General features: G+C 41.3%; 1 protein-coding gene across 2 annotated transcripts in view; it reads left to right on the plus strand.

The window, feature by feature from the left end:
- Positions 1-12459, plus strand: part of LOC129191336 (large neutral amino acids transporter small subunit 4-like) — a 30198-nt gene that overhangs the window by 13511 nt on the left and 4228 nt on the right. The window contains exons 6-14 of one of the 2 annotated variants that reach the window (XM_054794581.1): positions 1708-1800; positions 2313-2446; positions 2808-3019; positions 7284-7427; positions 7674-7691; positions 7908-8034; positions 10006-10138; positions 11379-11452; positions 12282-12405. In XM_054794581.1, coding sequence (XP_054650556.1) covers positions 1708-1800; positions 2313-2446; positions 2808-3019; positions 7284-7427; positions 7674-7691; positions 7908-8034; positions 10006-10138; positions 11379-11452; positions 12282-12405 — 1059 coding nt within the window. The remainder of the gene's footprint in view (positions 1-1707; positions 1801-2312; positions 2447-2807; positions 3020-7283; positions 7428-7673; positions 7692-7907; positions 8035-10005; positions 10139-11378; positions 11453-12281; positions 12406-12459) is intronic. The other variant, XM_054794582.1, reaches the window with a different exon arrangement.

Raw genomic sequence — 12459 nt, forward strand, 5'->3', positions numbered from 1 at the left:
AACGCAAATGTCTGGACTAGACTAGACCAATGGACCAGTTTGTGTCAAGACCAGCAGACTGGATGAAAATGAGGAAGCGAGAGAGCCTCAGTGGTGAAACGTGAACTTGTTGACACTGCATGTGTTGGCCTTGATGAATCATGGTGACGACATGGAGTATGCTGAGCTGGGCACACGCTGAGCACCTCCTTTGTGTGTCCTTTCCACTGACTGGGTCAAAGGTTGTGTATCTTATCCCAGTGTGAGCAAACGGCCATGGCTGGATTGTACAATATGTGGTTAGTAGGGGTGGGCGATACTGCAAATGTTGGTATCGATTCAATACCTAGTAAATACAGGGCTGGTATTGCAGATAACGATATTGATACTGATACTTTTTGTTTGGAATTTCTCAAGATCATTGAATGATTTTGTTGATATATAATCACAATATAACACAGGACAAAGACAATGTACAATGTATAGATTATGATTACGTACACACATTACATACGATGTACAATATATGACAATGTAACAATATCAACAAAATAATACAATTATTACATACAATTGTTTGAGCAAAATAAAGTCAATAATCCTCTGACAGCGATCCAATACTGACACCACCCTTGATATCAATACTATATCCGTCCACCCCTACAAGTGAGTGCTTAATGGCGACTTGTGCTATTTATAATCCATAAAGGTCCTTCACTTAAGAACATGCTATACTATCTACCTGCCAGGCAGGACCTTCCTGAGGTGAGCTGCACTGTGTTGGCGCCTTCTGACTCATTTGTGTTTTCTGTTTTTGTGAAGACGGCTGTTTACAGTTCCGAGTGTTTTGGATAAGAACGCTGTGTGCACTGCTTAGGGTTATTACGCAAGACTCTCAAGATTCTTTCTCTGTTGTGCTTGTGCTCTTAACCTGCAAAACAGTACTTAATCACTCCTTCATAGACTACTGGACCAAAAACTACTTAAAGTGTCAGCAACACTTTTGATGTGCTTTGTGATTAACTTTAAGTCATTAAGTACCGTGGTGGTGTACAGTCGTCCCTCGCTACAGCATGGTTCGAACATTGCTCCCTCATAATTTTTAAATCATTAATTAATAAATGATTGCTGTTTCATGGTTGACTGCATCCTATTATTAGTTTAAAAAAAATGCATATTTAAGCAAATTGTACATATTTTTTGCCCAAATTAAGCATTTTCAGCATTGGCTAAAATGCCCTGTGAATGTAGTATTCTACATTGGTCACTAGATGTCGGGGTGGACGGGTGCATTCGGGGGGTGGGGGTTGGGTGGGTGGTGGTGGTGGGGGGTGTTCGGAGTGAGTCTGCCTGTGGAGGTGATGATGTGCTGTGGCTTCGTCCTGGGTTCTCACCCGGGGCCTGATGTCCCCACCTTTTTGTGATTTGTGTATATGGACGCAGGGAGACAACAAATCTATAACTGAATTAGTGGCAGCTGTGATATGGACAGGGGGTAAGATTTAATAAGCTCTGCTTCTTCCTGCTCCTTTCTGGACATGTTGAGCAGTGAATTGTCAGTATGTGATGTATTTCAATTTAACATCGTATGCATGTTTGAAATAAATCAAACTAAACTAAAAACTAACTAAAAAAATGGTTGTTTATGCTTTATTTATTTGTTATGATGTTGTTAATTATTGATTTTTTTGTTATGTTTGTTAAGAGAGCCATCTTTGTTTCCGTCAGCTTCCCAACATGTTTGGAGACCTGAGGTCGACCTTCATCGCCCTGATGATCGGATCGTATGCCTCCTCTGCAGTCACTTTCCCCGGCATCAAGGTATCCTTGCTACTCCTGGACACTGCATTTCGTACACCTGTCCACAGCTGTATCAGTCTCATCTGAGTTTCGACTTCAACCCTACATTTAACATCCTCAAGCAAGAAAGTAGGGTATTTTCTTGATTACTCGTTGTAGTTACGCAAAAACTACACAATCAATGTACATGAACCTTTGTGGGGGAATGGTACCGGGAGCAAAGAAGAACCCATTCATCTGTGTGTCCTCTACTGATGTCTTAATCATTCCATGAGTCAGGAGCTTGCTGACGGATTTTTCAGCAAGCAACGTAGTCACTTTTGCGAGACAAATGTTACCCATTGAGTCACAATAGAACTGTTCTGACCACCACTGATTCCAAAATGGCACAACTAATCTTGTTGTAATACCCAGTCCCAGTAACAATACTATTAGTGGTGGTTCTAGCTTCAAAGATGCCCTGTGCGATACCCCCTTTTGGCGGAGTCATAAGAGTGCTTGTCCATGGAATTCATCACTGATTTGCCTTTTAGGTGATCTATGACCTGGGTGCCACCTTCATTTCCATCTTACTGGTTTGGGCCGGTTGCGCCTGTCTGGTGTTCTTCAACTGCTTCGTCAACTGGCCTCTGGAGCCCTTCCCCGGCCCAGAGGACATGGACTTCACGTAAGAAACTTGACACACATACACACACACACACACACACACACACACACACACGCTCGCAAAGGCACATAGTAGATGAATGGTGCAGCCTGGTGTCTGGCCAGATTTGAGCTATCATACAGTATTTAAACTGCTGTAAATACTGTATGCTGCTAGCTTCTGTTCCTCCACAGATCAGTCCGCGCACGCATGCACGCACACACACACACACTAAATTTCAGTGTAAGTCTGCCACAGCCTGAAGACAGGAAATATTTTAAAAACAGAAAAGCAATCTGGCATCGCTTTAATACACCTTGAACTTGTATCTCCCTAACTCCCTGAAATTCCACTTTTTGACTATCTGCAATTGGCCCCTCAGAGTGAAGATCAAGTTCAGCTGGCTGGGGTTCGACCACAAGATCACAGGGAAGCAGTTTTATCGGCAGGTGACGACGGTGGGACGCCGTCTAAGTGTGGGCAACTCGGTCAAGCAGCAACACCAGCCGACCAAAGACCTCGCTTCTCAAGATGCCAGCAAGATGTGTCTATCCACCGTCGACCTGGAGGTGACGTGCAAGCCTCCACAGGAAAGTAAGTTGAGAACTGATGGATCAGTTCACAAACGCTATAAGCTTAGAGCAGACCTGCGTACTCTGCACACATTTCGACTCCACGCTTCGCTGGTTTCAGTTATGAGTTCAATTTCTGAAACCTGGATTATGTTCATGTGTCAAGGCACCAGCGTACGCTACACCGGCTGGCTCCTCCCCCTGCAAACCCTCTCACATAGCGTGATGTACACCTCAATATGAACCTCACTCACTGTGCATTTTCTATTGAGTGTAATGTCTAAATAACCCTCCATGGGGCCAAAGAAAGTTGTGATTGCCAGCACTTTGATAAAGATGAGAAACACAAGAAAAAAAATTCATCACAAAGCACGAAGATGGCTTCCTCTCCACTTCTCGCCATCTTTGCCGACAAGAGTCTAATAAAGTTTCCATCCATTCATAATATATCATTTCTAATATATGTAAAACTATAATTATTCTGTATTAAATGTGTTTTTTGTTAACATTTTTGGGTGTTTGGAACGGATTAATTGGATTTACATGATTTCTTATAGGAAAAATGACCTCAGTTTTATTGGAACCTGTTTTTTTAGTATTTAACTAGTTTAACTAGTATTTTTATTAATGAATAGTTTTTTCATTAAATCATGGAGACACCACCTTGAAAGAAAGAGGGAAATAGCCACATTGATTATTGCCTCATCAGTCTAGGCAAGCTTACACTCAACAATGTATGGAATTATGATAAATATCTACATTAATAACAGTAATCCACATTTGTATGTAATAGTAAATGAAAGTGAAGGATTTTGGACATCTTATGGTAGAGGTGGGTAACTCTTCATCCTAGTGTACACTTTGCAAAAATAAATCGGACAATCTCCTCTGATTCTAAAGATTTAAAGCCTGACCTACATCCGTATACAATAATTAGACACAAGCACATACCTAAGGCTCCTGAAAATGGCCTTACCTCTGGCCTTCCCACTTTTATAAGTGTGAGGGGCCTCCAGTGGTTGTGCCTACCTGGGCTGGTTTGATTCGTTCTTTCTCTACTTGGTCCCTTTGGTAACAAGTGGACCGTGGAATTGCTTTAGAAGTCACTTTGGGCAGTCAGCGGGTGGAAGGTAAGCTGCCTGGAATTGTGAAGTACCAGCATTGTGGGTAAAAGGTTGAGCAACATGAACATAACACACATGCAGTCATTGTAGCATTGTGCAAACATTCATCGGTTGATCTAGAAGGTGAGGTATGTTTTTGCAAAAATACTCTTCTTGTCACGTACTTGTGACCTCAGGATATAGTACAGGGTCATAAATGTTGATGACATTTTTATTTTGCAAAAGAGAGTTCAGTTTAGGCCGCGCGGTGGCTTAGTGGTTAGCATGTTGGCCACAAAGTCAGGAGATCTGGAAGATCTGGGTTCTCCGTTTAGGCATGTCGGTATGGAGTTTGCATATTCTCCTTCGGCGTGCGTGGGTTTTCTCCGGGTGCTCCGGGTTCCTCCCACATTCCAAAAATATGCATGTTAGGTTAATTGGAGACTCTAAATTGTCCGTTTATGAATGTGAGTGTTAATTGCTGTTTGTCTATATGTGCCCTGTCATTGGTTGGCAAGCAGTCCAGGGTGTACCCCGCCTGTTTTCCAAAGTCAGCTGGGATAGGCTCCAGCAAAGCCTCGCGATCCTAGTGAGGACAAGCGACATCGAAAGTGAATGATGAGTTCACAGTTTAATTTAAAGTAGATGTAAATATGCCTTATCAAACATACATTATGGTCATCAGGCACTACACATTTGCAGTTTATGCGGTTGTAGTTTGCAGTAATATAAAGTTTCACTTTGTCAAAAAACTAACCAAATTCTTGTGCAGTTGTACTTCACGTCACACTACAACAATGGTAAAAAATGGTCCAAAAGGTTCCTCGAAAACCGAATCGTATGAAAACGGGATACATTTTTCCCAAACAAAATAATGTAAATGCAATGATTCACCCAAAAACGCATTTTATCGGGAATAATTATAGTTGTACATGCAGAAAACAGTGCAAAATACATATAAATAAGGAATGAAACGAATAATTGAACATTTAACATCACTTTTACCGTTATCAAAGACTACTTTGCTGCAACTTGTTTTTCACCTTCCTTATCAAAGTGCTGGCACTTGTAACTTTCTTTGGCCCCATGGTGGCTTATTTTGCAGCCGTACTCAGTAAAAAAACGGATAAACAATGGAGCTGGAAGATGATGACGTCAGAGCAGGCACATTTTGTAATAAAGACACGTTATGAACGCAGTTGGACACAGTGGTACGGTTTTCATACTCCCGGGTTTTTGTAGGATTCGGTTTCAAACAACAAAACAATTATTGGCAAAAATATGTACAGCCAAACATTGCCCCTGACAAACTAGTCCGTTTGCCCACGTTATGAACACAGTTGGACTCACGCATAAACACAATAACGTGACAAGACGCATAGGGTTCTTTGTTTGTGCGCTCAGTTCCACAGAATGATACTCTGGTAAATGTACTACGGTAGTTTGTTCAGTTTTGAATCGTACGAAAATCAGGGTGTACAAAAAGCGAGGTACAGTCGTCCCTTGTTTATCGAGTCCCTCGTTTAATTGGTTCCAGACCTGACCGCGATAAGTGAATTTCTGCGAAGTAGAATTCAATATTAATAAATTGAATATTTTTGTAGTTATGGTAAGAAAACCTGTTTACGATCTTCCAATGATACTTTTTTAACATTATTAGAGCCCTCAAGACATGAAACAACACCCATATTGTCACCTTTACATTTGTATTACCCAGTATCGTAGATATAATCAGAGAAAATAAGACATATTGGGCATAAATAAGATACGTTTTTTTCTGGGGAGCGTACATCCTGCGGTGGCTATTGTCTCATCAATGTATTGTAATTGCGGCTTTAAATCGCTTTTACAGTCATATTATCCAATATAATATGAGTAAATAATCTATTTAAGACGTAAATAAAACTCCTGTTCGTGTGTGTCACAGTAAATGTGTTCCCTGGCGGCGAGTACAGGAAGTGACGTTGGAGGTTGAGAGTTGGGCTATGGCCCCAACAGTAGCCTGTGTTATTATTATGATCAGTGTGTTATAGTATGTTATTATCACTGTGCTTGTTGTGACATAATTTAAACTTGCAATATAGTAAATGCGTTTTCCAACAATCATGTCAGGCCCTAGTGGTCAATGTAGACCACATTCACAATTAGAATGCGTCTTTCTGCCTATGTATGTGTTCATATTGTATTTAGTTCAGTTCAGTTCAACCACGAAACAGCAATCTTTTATTAATGTTTGAAAAACCACAATGTAGCGAGGGCCGAATGTACCACTGTGTTGTGAGATGGCACATGTTGCTTTCAGTAACCAAGCAATATATGTGAATTTCCTTGCAAGCATGAGCACCTTCCAAACAAATGCTGTAACTAAGCTTCAAATGGATCCTTGTGGGCAATAAATCCAACTCCATCTGTGCACTAACCTTTAATTGGTTTGTCTAGTGCTTCACCATATGGGCTGTAGTGCAAATGTAGTCCACTTTCCATCTATATTCACAAGTTGGATTAATGATCAACTTTCCCCTTGGACCCTCGAAGAAAACCTCTAACAATTGCTTTAACACGCAGCAGGTTGAGTCATGTTACAGGTGCATAGGAATATTTCCGCATTAATCTCTTTGCCGACAACTGTGGCACTAGTCTGTGATTTATTTCAAATGTTATAGTTTAGTGTGTAACCACACAGATTTGGACTTTTAACTGCTTTTATTGTAATGCTTCTTCTTGTTAGGGCTGAATATTTCTCGCAAAAAGTGAATCAACCATGACACTTTGGATATTAAATGCACTAAAAGCACACAGGAGTCCTGTACTGTGGATCTTTGACTAGTTTTTTTTACAGTAGGTACTTAAAAAGAGAGCTCTTCTGTCGTATAAAGGATCTTTGCCTATGCAAGAGGCACTTAAACACAGCAGAGCGCTCCTGTCTTGTAGAGGATCCTAGACTAGTGTAAACATATTGCTTGTGTTTTTATTTATGACTGTATTAGCCATTTGGTGAGTTAAAGATGTGATGGTATAGCAGAGCCTTATAGTGACAAGAGTAGAGTCCGGTTCTTTGGTCCTTGGCTTTCTCAAAATATGGCCCCCAGAACCATTTGCTTGCATAGCCCTGGTGTAGACTCTTCTAACCGTGACCAGATAGTAAGTAACCAAAGATTTGATCTCCTGTCGTTTCTTCTGCAGATCAGTCGTTCATGAGGAGCGTGCTGAGCCCCATTTTCCTCCTGAGCCTGATCACCATGTGCGTGACCCAGCTGCGCCTCATCTTCTACATGGGTGCAATGAACACCATCCTGGAGTCCCTGACGGAGGGACATCTCAGCACAGGTGTGTGAACTCATGCTTTCAGCCAGCCCTCCTTTAGCTTCCAACCACTTTTAATATTCACATTTAACCGCTTCGTTTGCACTGTCACACTTAACAATCTTCTCTCTCTCTCTCTCTCTCTCTCTCTCTCTCTCTCTCTCTCTCTCTCTCAGCGACACTGTCCTGTTGCTTCTTGTTAACACCTCTTCATGTTTCCTTTTCTCTTTGTCTCTCTGACTCTTTCTACTTTGTGCTGTCATGTTGCAGTGGAAAGGATGCAAGTGGGTAAGGGACTTCAAGCCAGCCATTCCAAACATTTAACACCACTGCTTTTCTCTCGCCTTTCCAGCTTACTAAAAAAAACATACGGTCGACTAGTAACCTAAAAAGTCCTGTGACAACATCTGTTCTTTTTGTATGAAAATGAACGTTACTCACGCTGCCAAATATGCTTGAAGAACGCACCATGATTATACCTTGTTATTGCTGTTTGTCTCCCAGTCAGCACGTACACGTCCATCTTCGGCGTACTGCAGCTGCTGTGTCTGGCAACCTCCCCTGTCATTGGCTACGTCATGGACTGGAGACTCAAAGACTGCGAGGATGAAAAGGACAAGAGTACTGCGAGGTGAGATATAATATAATAACTAGGGCTGTCAAATGATCCAACTTGGATCAAGTTAATCACTATTTGCAACTCTGTGTGAAATATGCCCATTTTATGAAGAAAAAGATCAATGACAGGACACAGTTATATATATATTTGCATTAGTGATGCGTCAATCACAGTTTTATGATGCTGATTCGAACACCAATCACATGGATTAACTGTAAATTTCTCAATTTATTTATGATGGGTGCTATTGGCCAGGCGTCCCGTATAAGGGGGAAAAGTTAAAACTATTCCAACGTTCCCTGACTGACAAAAAATAGGTAATTATTAAAAAGTGAAAAGAGGGGGCCAATGTGATTTTTTTTTATGGGTTGGTATACTGTAAAGAAGGAACCATAAAATCACCTTAATTAAGCCAAACACCGATTTTACTTGCTTCTTCAAGAGAACATATCACTGGTGAAGGATGAGACGACTTCTTCAAGGTGACTTTGGATGTGAGAGTACATTGGTGGAGCTCTAGCAGGACTTTCAGAAGGACGCAGCAGGGCTATAAGTGTCAGCGGTCAGCTAACCCCCTTGTCACCACCGCTTAGAAAGGCTGCTGATCTAGTCCTTATTTTTTGGGGTTCTTTGCTTAGCCTTCTGACTGTTACGCACATACGGGCGAGTGAGTTTGACGGATGCTACACCGTGAGCCTGGAAAACCCACCAGACACCATCATGTTTTTTTTCTGAAAGTAAAGCTTTTTAACGTGCTACCCCTGTGAGATATTTTTTGTTTTTCATTTTGTATCACTCTCACAAATAGCAGGTAAGTTTGACATGGCTGACATGTTTGATTTGGCTTTGGCACGCCTGTACAGTTTGAAGGAAAGTGGGCGGGGGACGCTTTTCCAAGACGACCAAGTTAAAGCTGCAATAATACTAGCCAGGGGTGATCGGCTTTTGTGACCGGCGTTGAAAGGCATTTATCGGCATACGCTGATCACGTGCTTTTCCACGAAAATCGGCCGATATTGATTGGTGGCCGATTGATTGGCACATCCCTAATTTGTATATATTAAAAGCTCCAAATAAACAGAAAATGTAACTCAAGCTAAGAGATACCACCCATTCTGAACATCTATTTGCCTAACACTAGACTCTTTAATAGTAGCACAACTTTTGAATCACACTTGAACCGTGGTATTACGTGCCATGAAGAGTTGCGTTCAAAGACACCAAGTAATTTAAGTTGAATTCACATGTTTTGAGTGTAGATGTATTCTCTGGGGTTTCCGAGCATACGTAAATGCATCAAATTGTACTTCTGCTGTAAGAAGTTTTCTTTGTCTTGCTGTTTATGTAGACTAAACATACACGGACAATAAAGACATTATTGTGATTTCCGGAGTGTCCATGAATGCATCTCGCAGTGGTCTATTGACAATGAGGAGGTGGCGTTCCGAGGAGGACTAGAGACGTGTTTGTGAGTTGGAGATACATATATGGTGCTGGAATTGCAATGCTGTTGATGTGTTCAGGTAAGAATAAGGTTATAAAAGAGCGTCCGGCTGTGTGGGGGACAATAACGGTGCTCCGTCTGCCGTCATAACGAGACATGTGGCTTGACATGATGCACATGTGTTCATTACGCAAAAAATGTATACGTAACTTATCAAATAAATTAGTTGCCGCCGTTAACGCGCTGTTTTTGACAGACCTGATAATAACAAACACCAAGTTTACTTTAGCCCACAGTATCACTACAAAGCGATATTTCAGAAACCTTTTGCACAATTGTACATCTTCATAAGGGAAAATACAAAACAAATGAAACTTGGATATACTTTAGAGTAGTCAGTGTACAGCTTGTACAGCAGTTTATTGTCACCATCCACTGAAAATGTGTCGCTTGAGAAGATAGAATGTTGCTGAAAATGTGAGGGGTGTGCATCAATGTTATGTTCAGAAAATATATTTAACTTTAGTCTTTCCCATCAGGGAGCCTGGTCAGCCTCGCCGCCCAGACAAAAAGATTCAGAAGATTATCAACTCCACCCGAGCTTTTATCTTCACCAACTTACTCCTGGTTGGCTTTGGAGTCACTTGCATCATCCCCAACCTTCCCCTTCAGGTACACACACACACACACAAACACACACAAAAACACATGCCTGCATGTAGAGCTCTTTTTGTTCAGTTAAATCATCGTCTTTTCAAGACTGCTGATAATTGATTTGTTGGGTGTCTTTTACAAAATGTGAAAGCTAACAAGTTCATTCATGAATTGGCTATCCCAATGACAGTAGATCCCTGCTATTCACAGAGGTAATCTTTCACTAGTAAATCGCAACAAAACGCGTTTAAAGCTGTGTTATGTTGCCTGTGTTATGTTGCTGCGTCGAAGCGCCATTGTACGCTACGCCGGCTCGCACCTCCCCCTCCAAACCCTCCTAATAGCTTTTCTCCTCCAATTTCGGCTCAACATTTGCAACAAAACTGTAAACGTGACTGTTGTCATAATTAGATCAATTTTAACTCCAGGGCCCTCTCCTTCTCTCTTTACTTGCCATTGTTCACTCGTGATGAAGGAAGCTACCGAGCTCCATGTAGAAAATCACAATCCAGGTTTAAGCCCTCACACACTTGTTAAATGCATTTAAAGTATGAAATATATACGACCGATACATGTCATGCTTTAAATGCATTTAATAAGTATGTTTGTGTGGTGAGAAAAGTACATCAAAATATAAACACTTATTTGGACCAAAAATCCACAAATTTGTGGGGACGCCAATACTGAATCGAGAATGTGCGAGGATCCGCTGTACTCACTTTTAAGTCTTGATTATTTACCTTAGCAAGGCATGCTTAGGTTTGTTTGGTTTGAAACAACTTCAGAATCCTGACGTCAAGCCCATCCTTTGTGATGAAGTAGAACAAAGACGGTAGTGAGCCAGCAGGCCCTCTCTTGGGTGCAACATTACTGACCTCTCATATCACAAATGGGCATAAATTCCCCCAGACACACTGACTCCTACATCTTATAGAAAGACTTCCCAGATGAGTGGAAGCTGCCACAACTTAATGTTGTGGTGTGGTGTCCCAATAGTTTTGTCCATGCAGTGTGCTCCCCTGCGTTCACTGTTCTGAGACAAAGAGCTTCACACTGAGCATGGAGAATATCATGTTTCATAGTACTTTAGTGACACCTAGTGGTGCAAATACACATTGAAATCTACATTATGTGCAACATTTGACGGCATCCGTGTCTTGAACATCGGAGCCGTGAACGGTCTTGCTCTCAATAGTCTAAGTACAGTATCTTGATATATTAGTATTAGTATATTATGTTTTTTTTTTGTTATTTTCAGATTTTGTCCTTCATCCTGCATACAATTGTCAGGGGCTTCATCCACTCTGCGGTTGGAGGCCTCTATGCTGCTGTGTAAGTGTGTCATATGTTCAGCATTATTCTGTGCACATTGTACTGTATGTGTATATAAAATAACCTGTATATTAACACATTCTGACATCCAGTTTTATGTGCTTATTGTGTTGTAAAGCTGACTATTTGTGGTAAACCCTTCCCCAGTGTAATTAGTTCTCAAGCAAGTCTTGTGTTTGCAGACTGTGAAAATATGGTTTGTTATTGCACTGATAAAATGTTTTTTTTGGTCAATTATTCTATTTTATTTTGATAATATTAGTTATATTATGCACTAACATACATATGATACACATTGATGTCAGACAGACCTGCTCTGATTATCTGCTGGAGGCTAGAGGCCTCTTGTCTTCAGAAGAAGTCCTTCACGTGCTCAGACTCAACAGCCTTGGGCATCTGGGCATTTGAAGATAGCTGTAGCCTCTCGTTTTAGATTACCCCTCCCTTTGCATACGCGCATTCTATATAGCAACATCTTTTCCTGTAGAAGTTAGACATTTCTTCTAGAAGCCATCCGTTCCGGGTGAATTGATTCGTCTCCTTGCATGCAAGTTTTATTAAATCGTAGCTGTCATTATTCTCAAATGTTTTTCGTAATCACCTGTACTTGGTTCTTGAGTGTGCAAATTTTAACAGTGTTGTGCTGTCCCGCATCCATTACTGTTGTTGCGCACTTACCGGAAATTTATGATGTCCTTTTTAATTGTGGCTTACTGACAGCGCACTGCATTTTGCCGTACTTCTCAGTCTGAACGTACTCAAGTGCTTGAATTGAAACGCGGCCTTCAGTAGCTTCTGCCTTCTAACAGATGTTGTTCTCTTCCTGCAGTTACCCGTCCTCACAGTTTGGCAGCCTGACTGGCATGCAGTCTCTGATCAGTGCTCTGTTTGCCTTGCTCCAGCAGCCTCTCTTTATGGCTATGGTGGGACCCCTGGAGGGAGACCCCTTATGGGTAAGCAAGTCCAGATATTTGGTTAGGGGTAGGGGTTTCATTTGCGTGACTTTC

The sequence above is a fragment of the Dunckerocampus dactyliophorus genome, chromosome 12, assembly GCF_027744805.1.
Source record: "Dunckerocampus dactyliophorus isolate RoL2022-P2 chromosome 12, RoL_Ddac_1.1, whole genome shotgun sequence".
Lineage (NCBI taxonomy): Eukaryota > Metazoa > Chordata > Actinopteri > Syngnathiformes > Syngnathidae > Dunckerocampus > Dunckerocampus dactyliophorus.